The 15,974-nt window shown below is 51.1% G+C and overlaps 1 protein-coding gene across 1 annotated transcript; it reads left to right on the forward strand.

Annotated features, from left to right (window-relative positions):
* Window positions 1-3,336: 3,336 nt before the first annotated feature.
* On the forward strand, window positions 3,337-15,974 carry CUNH4orf54 (chromosome unknown C4orf54 homolog). The gene is made up of 2 exons (XM_051790133.1): window positions 3,337-7,827; window positions 12,258-15,974. Exon 1 carries the CDS (start codon window positions 3,337-3,339, stop codon window positions 7,816-7,818), a length of 4,482 nt encoding a protein of 1,493 aa, XP_051646093.1. The 3' UTR covers window positions 7,819-7,827; window positions 12,258-15,974.

The following is a 15,974-nucleotide window of genomic DNA, read 5'->3' on the forward strand; positions in this document are numbered from 1 at the left end:
AAAAGTAGAGTACCTACCACATTATGAAAGGATTAAACATACAGATTTTCTGTGATTGTGAGGACAGCTCCAGTAAAATCATGACAGATTTAGACATGGAAATCTTAGACATTGGTAGCTCTAGTGAATGAGATTTACAGGTGGAAACCACAAGAGAGTAATTGGTGCTAATGAATGCCTCAACTGAGTGCTGTTAGGATCATAAGGATGACGTTAGTTACTGATATAGAATATTATTAATCAAATCACATTGATCTGATTACTAATCAGTGGAGAAACCTTGCCAGCACAGAGCGAGAAATTGCTATTTGCGAGAAGGTGTGATGGAGCCAGAGTTTTCCTGTGTACTTTCCACTGGGACCAAACATGTCTATTGCTTTACTTTCCTTGCTGTAGGATTTTTCTGGCAACAGTAATAGGTATAGAAAAAAACTGAAAACAAAACCATTCACACCTTTGCAAACCCTTTGTATGGCACCGCTACAGGGGATCAGTCGTGCAGTCAGGCCCCGGGTTCAAGCTGTGCACCCAAGCTTTGGAAACGATGCGTGGAGGCCATTAGACACCTCCAAAACAGGCTTTACAAAAGCCGACACTAAGGTAGCTAAGAGGAAAGGCTGAGGAGAAGGAATTAAGCCTAAACTCCCATGGAATGTTACACTTTGCTCGGGGCCAGACTCAACGCAAAGTATCTCTCAGGAGCTGGCGCCATGTCAGTGCAGTAATTTCTGATACAAAAAAGTGAGGAGGAAATCCTTCTCATTTTCTCTCCCTCCCCTAACACCATACAGTGATCAGAGCACTTAAGCTGGATGTTACCGATTCACTTTTTACAAAGGGCATTTGGATTTGTGTGGCTCTGTACACTGTAGCACTGTCTTAGTGCCACGGGAAATACCCTGATCTGACTGCCTAAGGCATGCAGGCCTCCAGGGCTAGCCATAACTGAAAGTGGAGAAGAACAGGTGTGGATTTTATGTATGTATTTTTGTCATTAGTGGCATGAATTCCCTGTGCTGGAGACACAAATATGTTATAAACATACACGTATGAGTGCTCCGTCACGGTCTCAGCCTCAGTTGGGAGAGTCATTGCCTGGTTTTGTAAGATTGGGTAGGTTAAGTTCAAGATATTACCAAAGGAAATAGCAAAAAAAACCCCATCTCTGAATCATAGTTGGAAAGTAGACTGTAAAAATAGATAAATAAAGAGTCAAGTTTCAATGCTCATTTTGGTGGGGATTTTGTCTGGAGATCTTGGCAGGAGAATATGAACAACTGTTACAACTCAAAAAAACACCACCACTTTTAATTGTGCAGGTTGTGGGAGCACAGATCTGATTCACTATGTATTCTTAACGCAGGAGAGGAGAGTAAGGTGTGAGAGACTGACACCTGAGACCTTGGTTTGGGGGATCAGAGGGTGGGGGCACTGAGAACACGGGGTAGAGACCTTGCTTGAGAGGAGGCATCTGGTAGAAGGCAGAGGCAGAGCAGAAGGCTGGGCTGCTACAGCTGCCAGGGCTCACCCAAGTACAGTGAATGACTAGGGTTTAAAACACAATGTTCCTCTGCACCCCAAGCATGTGGAAAGGACTGAATTCAAGGATCTACTTTTGTCCCATCATCAATTAAAACCAAGATGTCTCTCTAATAATGTGCTAAAATACTGTCTTTCTCTAGTTATGCCATGTTTTTATTATGGGTGCTTGGGACAGAGCAGCAAGTCTAAAATGTGTGTGGATGGGACACGAAACCCAGTGAAGTTGTGTTTAGGGATGATGATGCCATTTACCACAGCTCTGTGGAGAACTGCAGTTGTGTGTACAAGGGGAGTTGAAGCTACATAAATCTGGGCTAAGACTAAGGCTGGGTAAGCCTAGTGCTCCTGACAGCTGGTGCCCAGCTTCTCATTAACAGAACACTGGAGGCAGGACAGCGTCAGCAAGGATGGCAATCAGTTATTCCTGCTGCATGTGAAGAGCCTCACTGCACGTCACCTGACTTGCTCCAAACTTTCTGAATTTGGAGAACCCCGGCGCCCCATGGGGAGGATGGCAGCAGAGCACCCTGGCTATGGGGTAGAATGAGGAGCTGGAAGCACTGGGAAAACCTTGTTCCAACATAGACAGTTCCAGGAAAAGGTCTGGGATGGCATCTGCTTTGCCTCTTGGTCCCTGTATCCCTGTGGCATCCCTGGCAGAGCTGCACACCACGCCAGTGCATGCAGCAATAGGGTCATAGATCCTGGTACTTGCTTTAGGGATTTCCACAACCCTCCCCTAACTCAGTTCAGTGTTACTAGCAAAATGACAACTTGCTCACCCAAGCATTCAGGTGCTTATTCGTTTTTTAAGCTGTAAATTTAGGACATTATCTTCGTTGTATACCTGAGGGCTGCTCCTCAGTTGCTTGCTTTCCTTCATTTCTCCTCGGTGTTTAACAGCTTGCCTTTTCCTTCCGTGGAGCTGGAGTGATTTTTGGTGTGTCATCTTGGGGACTGCTCAGTAAAGCTCTCAGCCACGAAAGGTCAGGCATGCCATAGAAATGACTATTAATAGGTCTTTAGTGCTGGTTATGTCTAAACCTGAATTTCTTGGAAAAAGGTAGCTTGGGTCCCCTGACCGATGGCTCTCTCGACTATTGTGAAGGTGAAAGGCCAGACCAGCATCCGTGGGGTGTCCCTCTGAAACACACCTCCTGCGAGTGGGGACACAGGGTGCAAGGGGGTAGTTAAAGGAAGATAAAAGCTGTTTAGTCACTGCTGCGTGTGGGACGAGGGTGCACTTGCTGTAGACGAGCCTACTGCAAGCCGGTGTCCTGGGAGCTGTCTCTTCCAGCCGGTACCGCCGGCTCCCGGGGGAGCCGGGCAGCGGCAGCATCTTTGGAGGCACGGGCAGCTCTTCCCTTCCAAAGGGTGTCCGGGCTCCTTGATTCCGGCAAACACAGACGTTTAAAATAAGATTTTGTTCATCCATCCTAACGACGCTGGCTCTATGTATATTCGGTGCCTGGGGCCGAGCAAGAGAAGTCCATCTCGAAAAACCGGGAGCGACCTGGGCCCGTCCCGGGATCCGCAGGGCCACCCTCCTGCGGTGACCAAGAGGCCCACCCCTGTCCCTCGGAGCTGCGGGGGGAGCCGAGCCCGGCCGGCCCGGCCCGACCCCTCCGCCCCCCGGCGGCGATGTCCGCCCGGCCCGGGAGCCGACGCGCCGGGCGGAGGAGGGGAGGAAAGGGGAGGGGAGGGCAGGGGGTGGGCGGCCCGCTGCCCCCCCGTCCCCGCCGGCACGTGCCTGCCCGCCCCCTCGGGCCACTGCCGCGCCCCGACGGCCCCGGCATGGACGCGCCCGGCCAGCAGCCCGCCAGCCCCCGAGCGGGCCCTGAGGTCGCGGCGGCGGGACGGGCTCCGAACCCGAGCCCAAGCCCAAGCCCAAAGCCGAGCCCGAGCCCGAAGCCCAGGCCGGAGTCGGCCATCGAGGAGGAGGAGGAGACGGCGTATGTGGAGATCCGCGGCTCGCCGCGGGGGCCAGAGGAGAGCCACCAGAACCCCGAGCTGGCCCCGGCCGGCGGCGTGGAGCGAGCGGCCGGTCCCGCACGGGACAGCGGAGACGGCGGCACTGAGGATGGCGGCTCGGCGAAAGGTGGATCCCCGGGGGAGGCGACGGGGCCAGCATCCTCGGACAGCGGGAGGGATCGACCGCCTTCCCCGGCGGAGGTGGCGGCGGCGGCGGGATGCGGAGCTGACACCGGCCCCGGCCCCGGCTCCGGGGGAGCGTCAGGCAGCGGCGGGCCGCCGGAGCTGGGGGGCTGCCCGGAGTCCTCCTCCTCCTCCTGCCCTTCGCCGGTGACTAAGGCGGACGGCTTTCCCGCAATGGGCGACCCAGTGTCAACGGAGGGCAAAACCTCCTCGTCCTCCTTCGGATACGAAAGCGAGGAGGAGGACGAGGTCGCGGGGCGCAAGGCGACCCCCCCCGGACCTCCCCCGGGCACCCCCCCCGGCGGCGGCCGCGACGAGGCGCACTATATCAGCACACAGGAGATCCAGCTGAGCGAGGTGGACCACGACATGGACTTCGACGCGGGGCTGGCCGCCCGCTGGGACTTCGAGGATAACAACGTGATTTACTCCTTCGTGGACTACGCCTCCTTCGGGAGCGACGAGACCCCGGGGGACACGCTGACGGAGGAGGAGGAGAATAGCTGCTACCTAAGCACGACCACCAGCGACCCCAACAACCAGACGGACAGCATCGACAACACCAGCAGCACCGAGATCGTCAGCCTTACCTCCGAACACGACACCCCCGGTGGGGACAAGCGCGCCAGCTCGGGGGAAAGCCGGTCCAAGCAGTCCGGCCGCCCCGGCGGGAGCCCGGCCGCCCAGCTTCTCCTATCAATCAAAGCCGCTTCCCGGGCTATAAATGAGTCTAGCAACGTGCGTGGAAAGCAAAACACTGTTTACGCTGCCAAGCATGAAGGCGACATGAGCCTCCGTGTCGCCGCGGCTCCCGACCGCAATGCGAGTTTAAAACAGGACGCGGTCCGCGACCACACGAAAAAGTTCATCGCGGTCCCCGCGCGGCTGCAGACCCGGTGCGGGGCCGCCAGGGCAGGGGAGCACTCGAGCGGCGCCTCCAGCGCCGTCAGCGAGCTGGACGATGCCGACAAAGAGGTGCGAAACCTTACAGCCAGGGCTTTCCGCAGCCTGGCGTACCCCTATTTCGACACCCTGCGCCCCGGCTCCCGCGCCTCCTCTGCCTCCCTGCCCGACAATGCCCTGGGCATCAACCGCTGGTCCACCTACCTGGACCTCAAGTGTGGCAGTCTGGGACCGAGAGCCGAACCCAGCTTGCTGCGCTCCGGCCGCTCGCAGACCAAAGCCCTCGAGTTCGTGGTCAGCAAGCTCGACGGGGAGATCGCCCACGTCGAGTCGCCGCGGCGGCTGCGGGCGGGCTCCCGGGTGGTGACCCTACTGGACCTCGGCGATGCCGCCGAGGCCGGGGAGCCGCCAGCGGCAGAGAGCGGCGGGAAGGGATCCAGCAAGAAGTCCAAGTTCGCCTCCAGCCTCCTCAAAAACGTCATCTCCAAGAAGATGCAGCTGGAGCACGAGTTCAAGATGGAGCGGGGTGAAATCACCGACACCTCCTACACCGGGCCGGGCGCCGGCCGGGAGCCGGACCCCGCCGGTGGCGCCGGCCGGGAGCGGCAGCGGGAGGTTGGCGTGCAGCGACAGAGCTCCCGGCACTCTGAGGGCGGCTCGGACTGCACCGCGGCGGCGGCGGAGGATGCGGGCGAGGGCGGCGGTGGTCGATCGCCGGCCTCCAAGGCATCAACGCCCCGCGAGGGGAACCGCAGCCTGGATAGGGCACTGTCGGATGAGCTGTGCGAGGTGAAGCGCAGCGCCTCGGAGGCCATCAAGGCCACCTTCCTCCGCAGCCAGAACAGCGCATTCAGGTCCTGGAAGGAGCGGGAGGCAGAAAGGAAGGAGGAGAGGGCGCCCGTCGGCAAGCTGAAACTCCCGCACAAGCAGGACTGGCGAGCCGACTTGGGCGAGATCTCCGCCGGCAAGTCCACCAAGATGTCCCGTCTGTTCGTCCCCGCAATTCAGCACACCCCCCGGGAGAAGGAGCCCGGCAAGCGGGCAACCAAGTGCTCCGCCGCCGCCGCCACCTCTTCGCCCGCCGCCGCCACCACTTCGCCCACCGCCACCACCACCTCGTCCCCCGCCGCCAAGCCCAAAGCACCCGAGATCAAGATCAGCCTGGGCAGCGTGCAGCAGCCCCGGGACGCCGCCTTCAGCATCGCCCAGCTGCTGACGCCGCAGATTGCAGGCCGGCCGCTGGAGGAGGGCAGGGGGCAGCACATCAAGCCGCTCAAGGCCGGCGACGGCCACGACAAGGTGCCGCAGTTCCTGGTGCGCGACGTGAGGGACAGCAAGTACAGAGCCCAGGGGATCCTCCACCAGGTGCGGGACGTGCGGAAGCTCATCAAAAGCTCCTACAGCGCTGACTCGGGGGATAACAGCAGCGACAAGGGCAGCGGCGCCTCCGAGCAAGGCGGCCCTGAGCAGAAGTCCCGGCAGCAACTGGTCATCGCCGGTGTCCCCCGGTCCCTCTCCCCCGTGGTTATCACCTGTCAGGCAGTCGGCCACGCTGGAACCAAGCCCACTGAGGCGGGGGCCAAGGCGACGAGCAAGGCGCCGGCCTGTCCCCCGGAAGGCACCGTCCTGGTGCACCGCACCTCGGGCAGGCTGCCGGTGGCCACCATCGCCCCCAACAAGAGCGATGCTCGCCAGCCGGCCGTGCTGAAGATCGTCTCTAAATCCTCCGCGCCCTGGCGGCACCAGCCCCCGCCGCCGCCCGCCGAGAGGGGCCGGGGGTCGGAGGAGGACCCTCGGGAGGAGAGCAAGGCGGCGCCCGTGCAAAACGCGCTGGAGAAGCTGACGGCGGCGGTGAGGAGCATGGAGGAGCTGTACAGCTTCAACAAGCGCGAGTGGAAGCGCAAAAGCGACCCTCTGCCCATCACCGACAGCCACGTCCTCTCCCTTATCGCCAGCCAGGAGCGGGGCGCCGGGTCCCGGCCCGCCGCCGCCGCTGCCGCTCCCCCCCCGCCGCCGCCGGCGGATAAGGCGGAGGAGCCGTCGAGCAAGGGGCCAGGCAGCGAGCGGCTGCCCCGCCGGCCCTCCAACAACACGGCCGATAAGGTCTCGGCCAAGGCGGCCGCCTTCGAGAGTCTAGCCCGGCAGCGGCAGCGCGGCCCGCCGCCCCCCCGCGCAGAGCCCCCTGCCCCTCCCCGCGCCCTCCTCACCCTCCGCGGAGCCGGAGGAGCGGGAGCCCCCGGGCCGGGCAAGCCCTCCTCCGCGGCAAGCCAGGCACCGCCGCGCTCGCCCCGCCTGCCCGGGAGCGGGGGCGCCGGCGATGCGGAGCGCGGCCCGGACTGCGGGAACTACCTGGCCCTGCCGCTGAAGGCGCCCGCCGAGCCCGGCTCCCCGCCCTCCCCGGTGCCGGTGTCAGGGGCGGGCGGCGGCGTCCGCCCCAGCCCGGTGTCATCGGCGGCGGCGGCGGCGACGCTGTGCAGCCTGCAGCCCTTCGGCACCGCCAAGCCCCCCGGCAGCCCCAGACCCCCGCCCGGACCCCCGGCCGCCGAGGAGCCCCCCACCGCCGCCCCACCGCCCGCCGAGGGCACTCCCGCCACCCTGTACCGCCCGCCGCTGCCCTTCGCCGCGCTGCCCGGCGCCGCCCCGCCGCTGCTCTGCTTCTCGCCCTCCGTGCCCGCCGCGGCCGCAGCGACCGAGCCCTTCCCACAGACGCAGCGCAAGGTGCTGCTGGACGTGAGCACCGGGCAGTACTACCTGGTGGACACGCCGGTGCAGCAGCCCCTCAAGCGGCGCCTCTTCGACCCCGAGACCGGGCAGTACGTGGAGGTGCCGGTGCCCCAGCAGCCGGCCGTCGCCCCCGTCCCGCTGCCCCTCTCGCCCCTGGCCCTCAATGCCGGTGCCTACGGCGCCACGTACATGCTTTACCCCGGGCTCTTGCCCACCGCCACCGTGCTGCCCGCCGGCGCTCTGCAGCGCCCGCTGTCTCACTCGGGAAGCGATGCCAGTGCTCCGGCAGAGCCTGGCAGCCCAGCAGCAGCAGAGGCAGCTTTTGCCGAGAGTCCCTACTACGTGGCTACCAGCAAAGGCCCGCCGCCGCCACGGCACGGGGCAGCCGAGGCGAAGCCGGTCATCAGCATAACAGCGCCAGCCACCGGCCCGAGGATCGTCGCGCCGCCCTCCTTCGACGGCACCACCATGCGCTTTGTGGTAGAGCACCGGTGAAGGGCGCAGGTGAGAGTGCTGGCTGTCAGGCACGACAGTCACCAGTGATGGTTAAGGGCAGACCTGGTTAATTCCAAGTGACAGCTGTGCCACAGCTTCTCAAGGAGGAGAGGGTCCGCAGACGGGCTCTTACCAGGGCTTAAAATGTAGGCATAAGATAGAAACACAAAGGTTACACACACCCACTGGTGCAGTTCAGTATCCCTTGCAGCAGTAAATGTTGTCTTTCTTCAGACCGGAGGCAGTTTCAGGAGAAGCACACCGGAGCTGCTTGTCACACAGCCTGCATTTTTGCAGCCTTGGGGCTGAGGCACCTCCCTTTGCTCCTGGGGATGGAAGTGTGTTTGGGCATCTCCTCTGGAATCATCTTCCAAGCCACGAAAGAGTCCCTTCGCCTTGGCAACACATCCTCCCCTTTTCTCACCTCTTGCCTCTTCCTCCCAAGGAGTTGAGCACCTCTCGCTTTGCCCTTGAGCCCCTGTTTCTCCCTAGCCTCAAGAAGAGCGGGAGAGGGGTCTCATGGAAGCAAACCCTTATTTCATGTCCTTCTCATTAGTGGGATGAGGGAGCAGGATGCATGGGGTGGACCCTGGTGTGCTCTCCCAGTGCCATGGAGCTGCTGGCAGGGGCCTGTGGTGCAGGAGAGCTCCAGAAGAGCCCACAGGCACCGTTGCTAAGCACAGTTTTGCATAGCTACTTGGAGCTTGGCCTACCACAGTGCTAACAGTGTCCAGTTACCTAGGCTGTAACCCAGGGCCAGCCTCCAAATTCAGGGATGCATGTGCAAGGGCATTGAATACCTGTCCTGGAGCAAGGAGCATTGGACTGGGCATACAGCATGCATTGAAACCAGGGCTCAGGATGGTGCAGGATGTCTTGTACAACATACCCAAGGAACAGTGACATTTCATTTTAAAAGATCTGAAAAAATTACATAACTGCCTTCAGGACCTTTTGTCTCTTGCATTAGAATGTATGGCTCATCTTTATCAAATGCAGTATTGGGCAGAGCTACCAAAATCTTCTGTGGTTTATCAAAAAACTCACAGAGCTGGTTTTTGTTGTATATGAAAAGGTAAAGAAAAAGAGCAGCAACAGACAGTCAGAGGTTTGGATTTGTCACCAGTTTATGTTGAGCTTTGTCCAGTTGGATGCTTGAGGGTTTCTTCCAGCACCTGGGTTATCTTTTTTGTTTTAACAGTTCTTTTAGTTTGCATCATCTACTACTGCATTGTAGATTATTTGTTGAATGAAACCTTACTGATGTGATTTATACACTTATTTTTTCTCTGCTTCTAAATATTTTATCTTGAAAGTTCCATTCATTTATCCTGGCTATAAGTTAAGTTGTTTTCATTGCCCTTATGAGTCACTCGGGATAGTCAAAGTGCCAATTTAACTTGAACTCTACTGTTCTACTCAGCTTCATCTTGTCAGTAAAGTCTCCATAGCATATCTAGAAAAAATGGCAAAAAGTAATTGATTTTTTTTTCCATTTGATCTACTGGCTGAATTGAGACTGCTAGCAGAAGGAATTTGTTAGATTTCAGTTTAGAGGCTTGACGTTTTTGAAAAGGTGTGGTATATAGCACCCATATTTCTAACAGCACCCATTTAAACAAAAACCTCTAGCTTTTCTTATATCACTCTTTGAAAGTGAAACCCAATATATTTCCCAGTGTGACCCACCCCTCGATTCCCAGGGGTTATCCTGCCATGTCATGTAGCAAGCTTGCCTACCGTACCTGGTGAGGTGGGTGATGCTCTTGGCAAATTGCTGTTTCTCAGTGGTGAAGTTAATAACTGCATCGATACTCTGCTTAATTGTGTTACCTCAGAGCTCTACCATTGCAACACAAGTGTGAAAGCTGCCCCAAAAGACTGGTGATGCAAAATCTTTTCATACTCATTACAGAAAGTCATTCAGCAGTATGAAGACTTTAAGTTGATTTTACCATTTTTTTAATCTTTTAACATGCCAAGGTGCATGTTGTCTAATACAGAGAGGGATGCCCCCTCCAGGCTGTCTCAGACCTCCTGAGGTAGGTGTCCTGCTAGTGTGTGACGGATAAGGTGTACAGGTTTTATTTCTTGACCTGTTCTGAAAGTCAGTAAAAGAAATAATTTTACCTGTGTGCTGCAAGACACATCTAGCTTGGCATTAGACTTTGGTTATTCATATAACTCTCAGCGGAAAATAGGGTATATGCCAGAGGGGAATTGCATCTATACCTTCTTCCCATTATTTTCATTCACCTACATAACTTTTGTGTCCCTGTGGATAATTTTTCCTCTTCTCTCCTTTATTATCTACTCTTTCTTTTGTTTTCCATTATTTTCCTCTCTCTCTTTTGTTGTTCCCTTCCTAATTAAAACCATTTGTTTGCTTGGGGTAATATTTTTCCCCTAACGAGAAGAACAGTGTAATTTTGTATGAATCAGAGGGTGAACTGTTGATAATTTTTTCATTCTAGATGCTTTCACATCAGAACAGGTTTTTTTGATTGCAACAATGCTGTGCAGATCCTAAAATAGATTTTAGACCAGCCAGATTTCATCAGTGAGTGTGGAGGTTGAATAAAGTACTGTCCTTTCAGGTCCCTTTTCTTTACTAGCCAAAATAAGCAGAATGAATGCTTTCTTTTCACTCTTGTGTTCCTTTCTGCACTGCACATAATATCTTCTTCCCGTCTTTGCCCTATTTTTTTCACATCTTCATTCACAAACTGTACCACTGGGTCAAGGACTGCTCCATCTTGATCTCTGTCACCTTTTGAAGACCAGTGTGACTTGTGGCTTTGGTGGTAGTGTGATGCCTGTGGCCTGTGGCCATATTGTCACCGAGTCATCTGCACACCTGCTTCACTTCCAAGACTTTCTTTATATGGTGCTCTTTTCTGCATAATCAATGGGATAAAATGGATCCCATCAATTTGTATTCTGGCAAAATCCAAGGTGCCATTTCTGAACTATTCTTAAATAGTTTTTATATGGCAAATATTAGAGAATATGTGAGCGTTTCTTAGAGATATTGTAAGACCATTTTTCTTCCCCCTCTTCTTCACTCACAGTAGGTGGGGACCTTTAGCAACATAGTACTTGCTTGCTGTAGCAACACAGTACTTGCTTCTTTCTTCATCTGGGGGAAAAATTTTGCTAATTTTCAGTTCAAGTAAACTTGCCAATCTGCTCGCATCCAAACTTAGACAGCACCATCCTGCAGTGTGCAGACTGCCTTACTCATTCCCAGCCTGAATAACTGAAAATGTAGTTTGAATTTTAGTATCTATCCTCACATTATACTCTGTAGAGTTACTGCCTTGTGTTAGGTAAATAAATGAGAAAATAACAGGTAACAAAGTAGAAAGCAACTGTAGTAAATTGTAGTGCCAATATTAGAAGGATATTTTCCACTGTTCCGTTCAAACATGCATAACCACCTTACAGTTACAGGAATATGTATGCAATTATACTTATTAGTTGTGTTTTCTTCCTAACTACCATCAGAAAATCTATGCCTGCCTTTAAAAATTAATTTTGTTTGGATAGCATATGTGAATGATTTTTAAAGGCTCATAAATTGATATTTTAAACTTTGTTTTAGTTGTTCCCCATTCAGCAGAATGTATGTTCTACATTATCAAGATGTCAACTTACAGTGAAATATGCAGTACATAGGATTTACTTATGCTGAGGCCTTTGCTGAGCATTCAGTAAAGCATTTACCTAATTTTAGTGGGAAGTACAGGAATATTCCAAGAACCAAAAAGGCTCCAACATTTGATTTAGTAAATCACTCTATGAATGGAAATAAGCATGAGCTTGTGTTCAAAACCATAGCTCCTTAGGAATGGTTTAAATAGTGCTTAACCTTGACACCAGTAAAAGTTAATGGTGAGCTTAATGACTCTTCTCGAACAGTCTGATTTCCTGAGCCAGCATTTAAGTCTTAACTCCACAAATCTTGGAGCACATGGTTGTGGGTTGTTGCCCTTTTGCTTATGTATGCCATGCTGGGTGCTGTGCTGGTAAGTAAAGTGCCCATGTCTTTAACTGAGTGGATGGATCATTTAAATCCTGGATAGATCACATTGCCCTTTTTCTACCTATGCTCTATGTGGGGTTCCTCAGTACCGGTCCATGGGGAACCGGGGTTTGTGAGGCACCGCATGTTTGCACACCTTGGGCAGCAAGGATGGGTTCTGCTCGAAAAATAAGAGTGCCTGACCACTGGCTCAGTTTAAAAAGTTGGGTGCTATTGTCTGATTCTTGGCAGTAGCCAAGAATGAGGAATGAGTAGCAAGAATATTATTGAAAACAAAGAAGGTATTATTCACTTCTTTAGAATAGTAAAGATTGTTCAGATGGTTGTGGCATCTCTCTAACAATCTACTTTATATTAATGATGCTTTTCTGTTTTTCTTTGGGTTTTTTCACAGGGATAAGGAAGAAGAATTACGCTTCTTTAATTTGAAATACAGTTGGTAACTCTTAAACATTCATCCTAAAAACTGCTTCTACAGTTTTCTCAATTTTTTTGCTTCATCATATGAACCAAGTGTGTAAGTTTCTTGTTTTCTCCTAAGTGCCCCTCAGTTTTGGAGTATGCCTGCATTTAATTATGTGAGCAATGCTAAATTACTGCATTATTTTGTGCAAAGTTGGTTTTGTATTGAAGCCAATCTGCAGGCTTTAAGCATTGCCTCTGTGCTGGTAGCTACTGGTTTATGAAATGCAGGGTGTAAAGTAGCAGTGTTTCAGTGTGGATCGACACACAGATTCATTCAGGTCCCTCAATTGTGTTGTGATGATCCAGTGCAGCCCTGCAGCTCTTTAAAAGAAAAAAAACAAAGCCCTCAGCTCTCTCCCATTGCAGTAATGAGGGTCTTCCCTATAGGTTTTGGTGACAATTTGTGATCAAATGGGGTTTTGTACTCTGTACTTCTTACTTGGAATTGCAAACCGAGAGAGCTGTAGTGGTAAAAATATCTTTAGTGTTTATTTTTTGGCATGGTTCAAAACAAATTGTGTAAATGTCAGAAAAGACATTTGATTGGTTTTGTTTTTTGTTTGCTCCTCTGTACTGTGTTGAACATCACAAGTTGCCTTAATTATGACAGTGTTTAAATGCTGGGAAACCAGAAATTGAATGTAATATTTTAAAATCCTGGTTCTAAAGGAGAGGACAGCATTTATTTTTCTTTAAGACTGCAGCCCATTCTTCCTTAATTTGCAACATTGCTAAAAACATAATCCTAGTCATTTCCCTGGGAAAGGAATTTTTTAATGTTACAGCCCCAATACGGCACAGTTGTTTCTTTAGCTGTTGTTTGACAGGTTTATCTGAGGCCTACAATTACACTATCTGTACTTGCTAAGAAAATATTTATCTTTTGAACTAGAAAATATAAAATAAGATTACTCAAAATGCAGTGACATTTATGTTGAACTCTACTTAAAGAGATTGTTTTGTTACTGGCAACTGATCTATCTCAGCAAAAGACAATTGTTATCATGACATTAAAACTAAACTACAGCAGTCTGCTCCCTGTCCAAAATGTCAGTTCAGTGAAGCACTTTGGGAAGCAAATAAATGTATGAGCAAGCCTAAATTATTTAGCATAAAGCTTCCCTGAGGTAACAGATTGTAATTTTAAAGTCTAAATGCAAACCCCAAAAGTCTATACTTAAGCATTTGCAGAAGGCAGAAGGCAGAATTTTCCCACGCCTGTTTTTGAGGTTTCTTGAAGCTAAGGATGCTTCAGTGTTTTCCATTTTTAAAATAAGCCCCAAATTTTCATTTTCTTGAGTAACTCTCAAGATACAGAAAACTCAGCTAGATCTGTCTTTGACCACATGTGTAAGATTGTATTTCAATGCGATTTACTGATTTACGGGCACAAATTGAAATTGCCCTCAGGATGAAATGCACTGCAAGTATACAGATAGTGAGTGATTTCTCATATGTCTTCTCATATGTATCTTCATAATTGTGGAAATCCAATGAAAAATACTATTCTAACCCTTTTTAAAGAGCTTGGTGTGCCCAGCTAGAGCATATAACGTGTAGGCTTAATCCCTGTGCTCCTCAGTTGTACAGTCTGCAGTTACAAGCTTTAACTTCCTATTGGGATGCAAGCTGAGTGCCTCTTAAAGGAAATGAATGCCTCCTCCCCGTTTTCATGACTGATAAGTCTGTTGTGACTAGGTTATCAGTGTTAAATGAAACAGTACTTGGGACTGCAGGACAGTGCAGGTACCAGCGTAGGTCGTCGACTGTGACACACACGTGTACAGTACGCACACTATAATACTAGCATCCGTGTTTAAAAGTGTTTCTGTCCTATCTTTTCCTATATCGGTGCTCGGAGTGAAGTTTCACATTGCGGTTTACAAGATATAGGTTTGCACACACAAACTCAGGTTTACAGTTTCACCCGGTGTACTTGAAAGGGGAAAAAAATAAATGCGTAGAAAACAAGTGCCCAGGATTTCAACATGTATTTGTTGGAGGAAAATTTTGCAGCATTTTTCTTTTACTACCCGTAGAGACGAAAGCAATGAAATGAGGGAATACCAACAGCTATTTTTTTTCTCAGGGGAGATTCGATTGAATGTGTCAGTCATAATGTCAAACCGTGTTTACTTAATTTTGTCTGTTACTAAAGCGACTTTGTGTTTGCATCAAGGGGTCAGTTTTGGAAGGTGCTTCGCTTTGCAGACCCAGTCCAGCAAAGCCTTCATGTGCATCTCTAACTTGAAATATCTGAGCAGATTGCTGGGGACTTCAGTGGAAGCGCAAACCTTTTTTTTCCCTTCTCCCACCAATGCAATGCTTTGCTGAACTCGGCCCGGAGTGCTGAGTGCCTTGCAGACCCAAGAACTGGGTTCCTCACTTTCTACATATAAAACCAGAGCTCTGGGCTTGAGTCTAGCTGGACCCAGCAGATAACATCACAAAAGGTCACCAGAAAAAAATCTGGTAATATGGTGCTCCTCCATGTGTACCCAGTGGTGAATTTCTCCAGTTGATGGGGTGGTGTGTAACCACATATCTTGGATTAGAGTCGAGCCCTCCATGTCAGGGTTCACAAGCTGCTAGTATTATGTGTTTCACGGTGCAGTCATAGTATGTTACAGCTGAAATTCACCCCATGTGCAAAGCAGGGCAAAATCCTGTGCACCACTCGAGTTCCCTCCTGGCCCTGCTGTCAGAGTTCAAGGGCTGCAACAACCAATTATCCACATGTTTTAGGTCAGCATCCAGTTAAAAGTTTGAGCCAGGACTGGAGTGATGCACCAGAATGTTGCTCTGGTCTTTTGCAGCAGGGTTGTTTTCACTTAGTCAAATTTAACCCTTGGTGAATCAATTGGTGAATGATTTAACATGTATTTATGGATTGTGTGGGGTGTTTTTCCCCCTTGTCTGCATTCGGAGCTACTTTTATTCTCTAGTGTTGATGGCTAAAGTGTCATTCCTTATGCTTATAAATTACCATTAACTTGTGGCTACCTGAGAACACATACTTTAAAAATGCTTGTGCTTTTTTCCTTCCTACTTCTTTTTTTATTTCTTCTTTATTTTCCCTCCCTTTCTTTTTCCTCCCATTTTTAAGGGAGTGGGTTAGTTATCAGTGTAAAGATATTTAAAAGTGCAAATGTGAAGTAAGGATAATGATTGTTAAGAGGATGTGGGTGGTATGTCTGATGAGAGAGCGGTGGGCTATAAGGCAAAGGGGAAAATGCCATGAACGTGATGTGTTGATGGTTGTTGCCTGTGGAGGAAAAAATAAGAAAAAGAAGATACATAACTGGAGAAAAATGGACTCTCTGAGCTGCTCTCAATGTAGACGACACTGTGGCAAGTGCTTAGACAAAACAAGAAGTGATCCTGCTGTGGGATGCCTTGAGCCTGGGATTGAAGGACAGCGGAATCACTCTCAGAATTGTACTAGGAGCGTGTTGCACATTGGGAACACTTCAGTACATCATAGCCATGGGAGAACAAACTGCCTGAAACCACCAAGTACCAAAGTTTGTAACTGAATGAGTTAGCATTTGTATTATGTTGGGGTTTTTGGGGTTTGTTTTGGTTTTTTTTTCCTTTTTTTTGAATGTTATGATAAATAAAATGTATTTTTCAGTAAAAGACACAA

This window comes from Manacus candei, unplaced genomic scaffold (genome assembly GCF_025592945.1).
Source record: "Manacus candei isolate 608988 ecotype Guabito, Panama unplaced genomic scaffold, ASM2559294v1 h1tg000028l, whole genome shotgun sequence".
Taxonomy (NCBI): domain Eukaryota; kingdom Metazoa; phylum Chordata; class Aves; order Passeriformes; family Pipridae; genus Manacus; species Manacus candei.

Coding starts and splice junctions, on each gene's coding strand:
- CUNH4orf54 (XM_051790133.1), top strand. CDS start 3,337: ATGGACGCGCCCGGCCAGCAGCCCGCCAGCCCCCGAGCGGGCCCTGAG.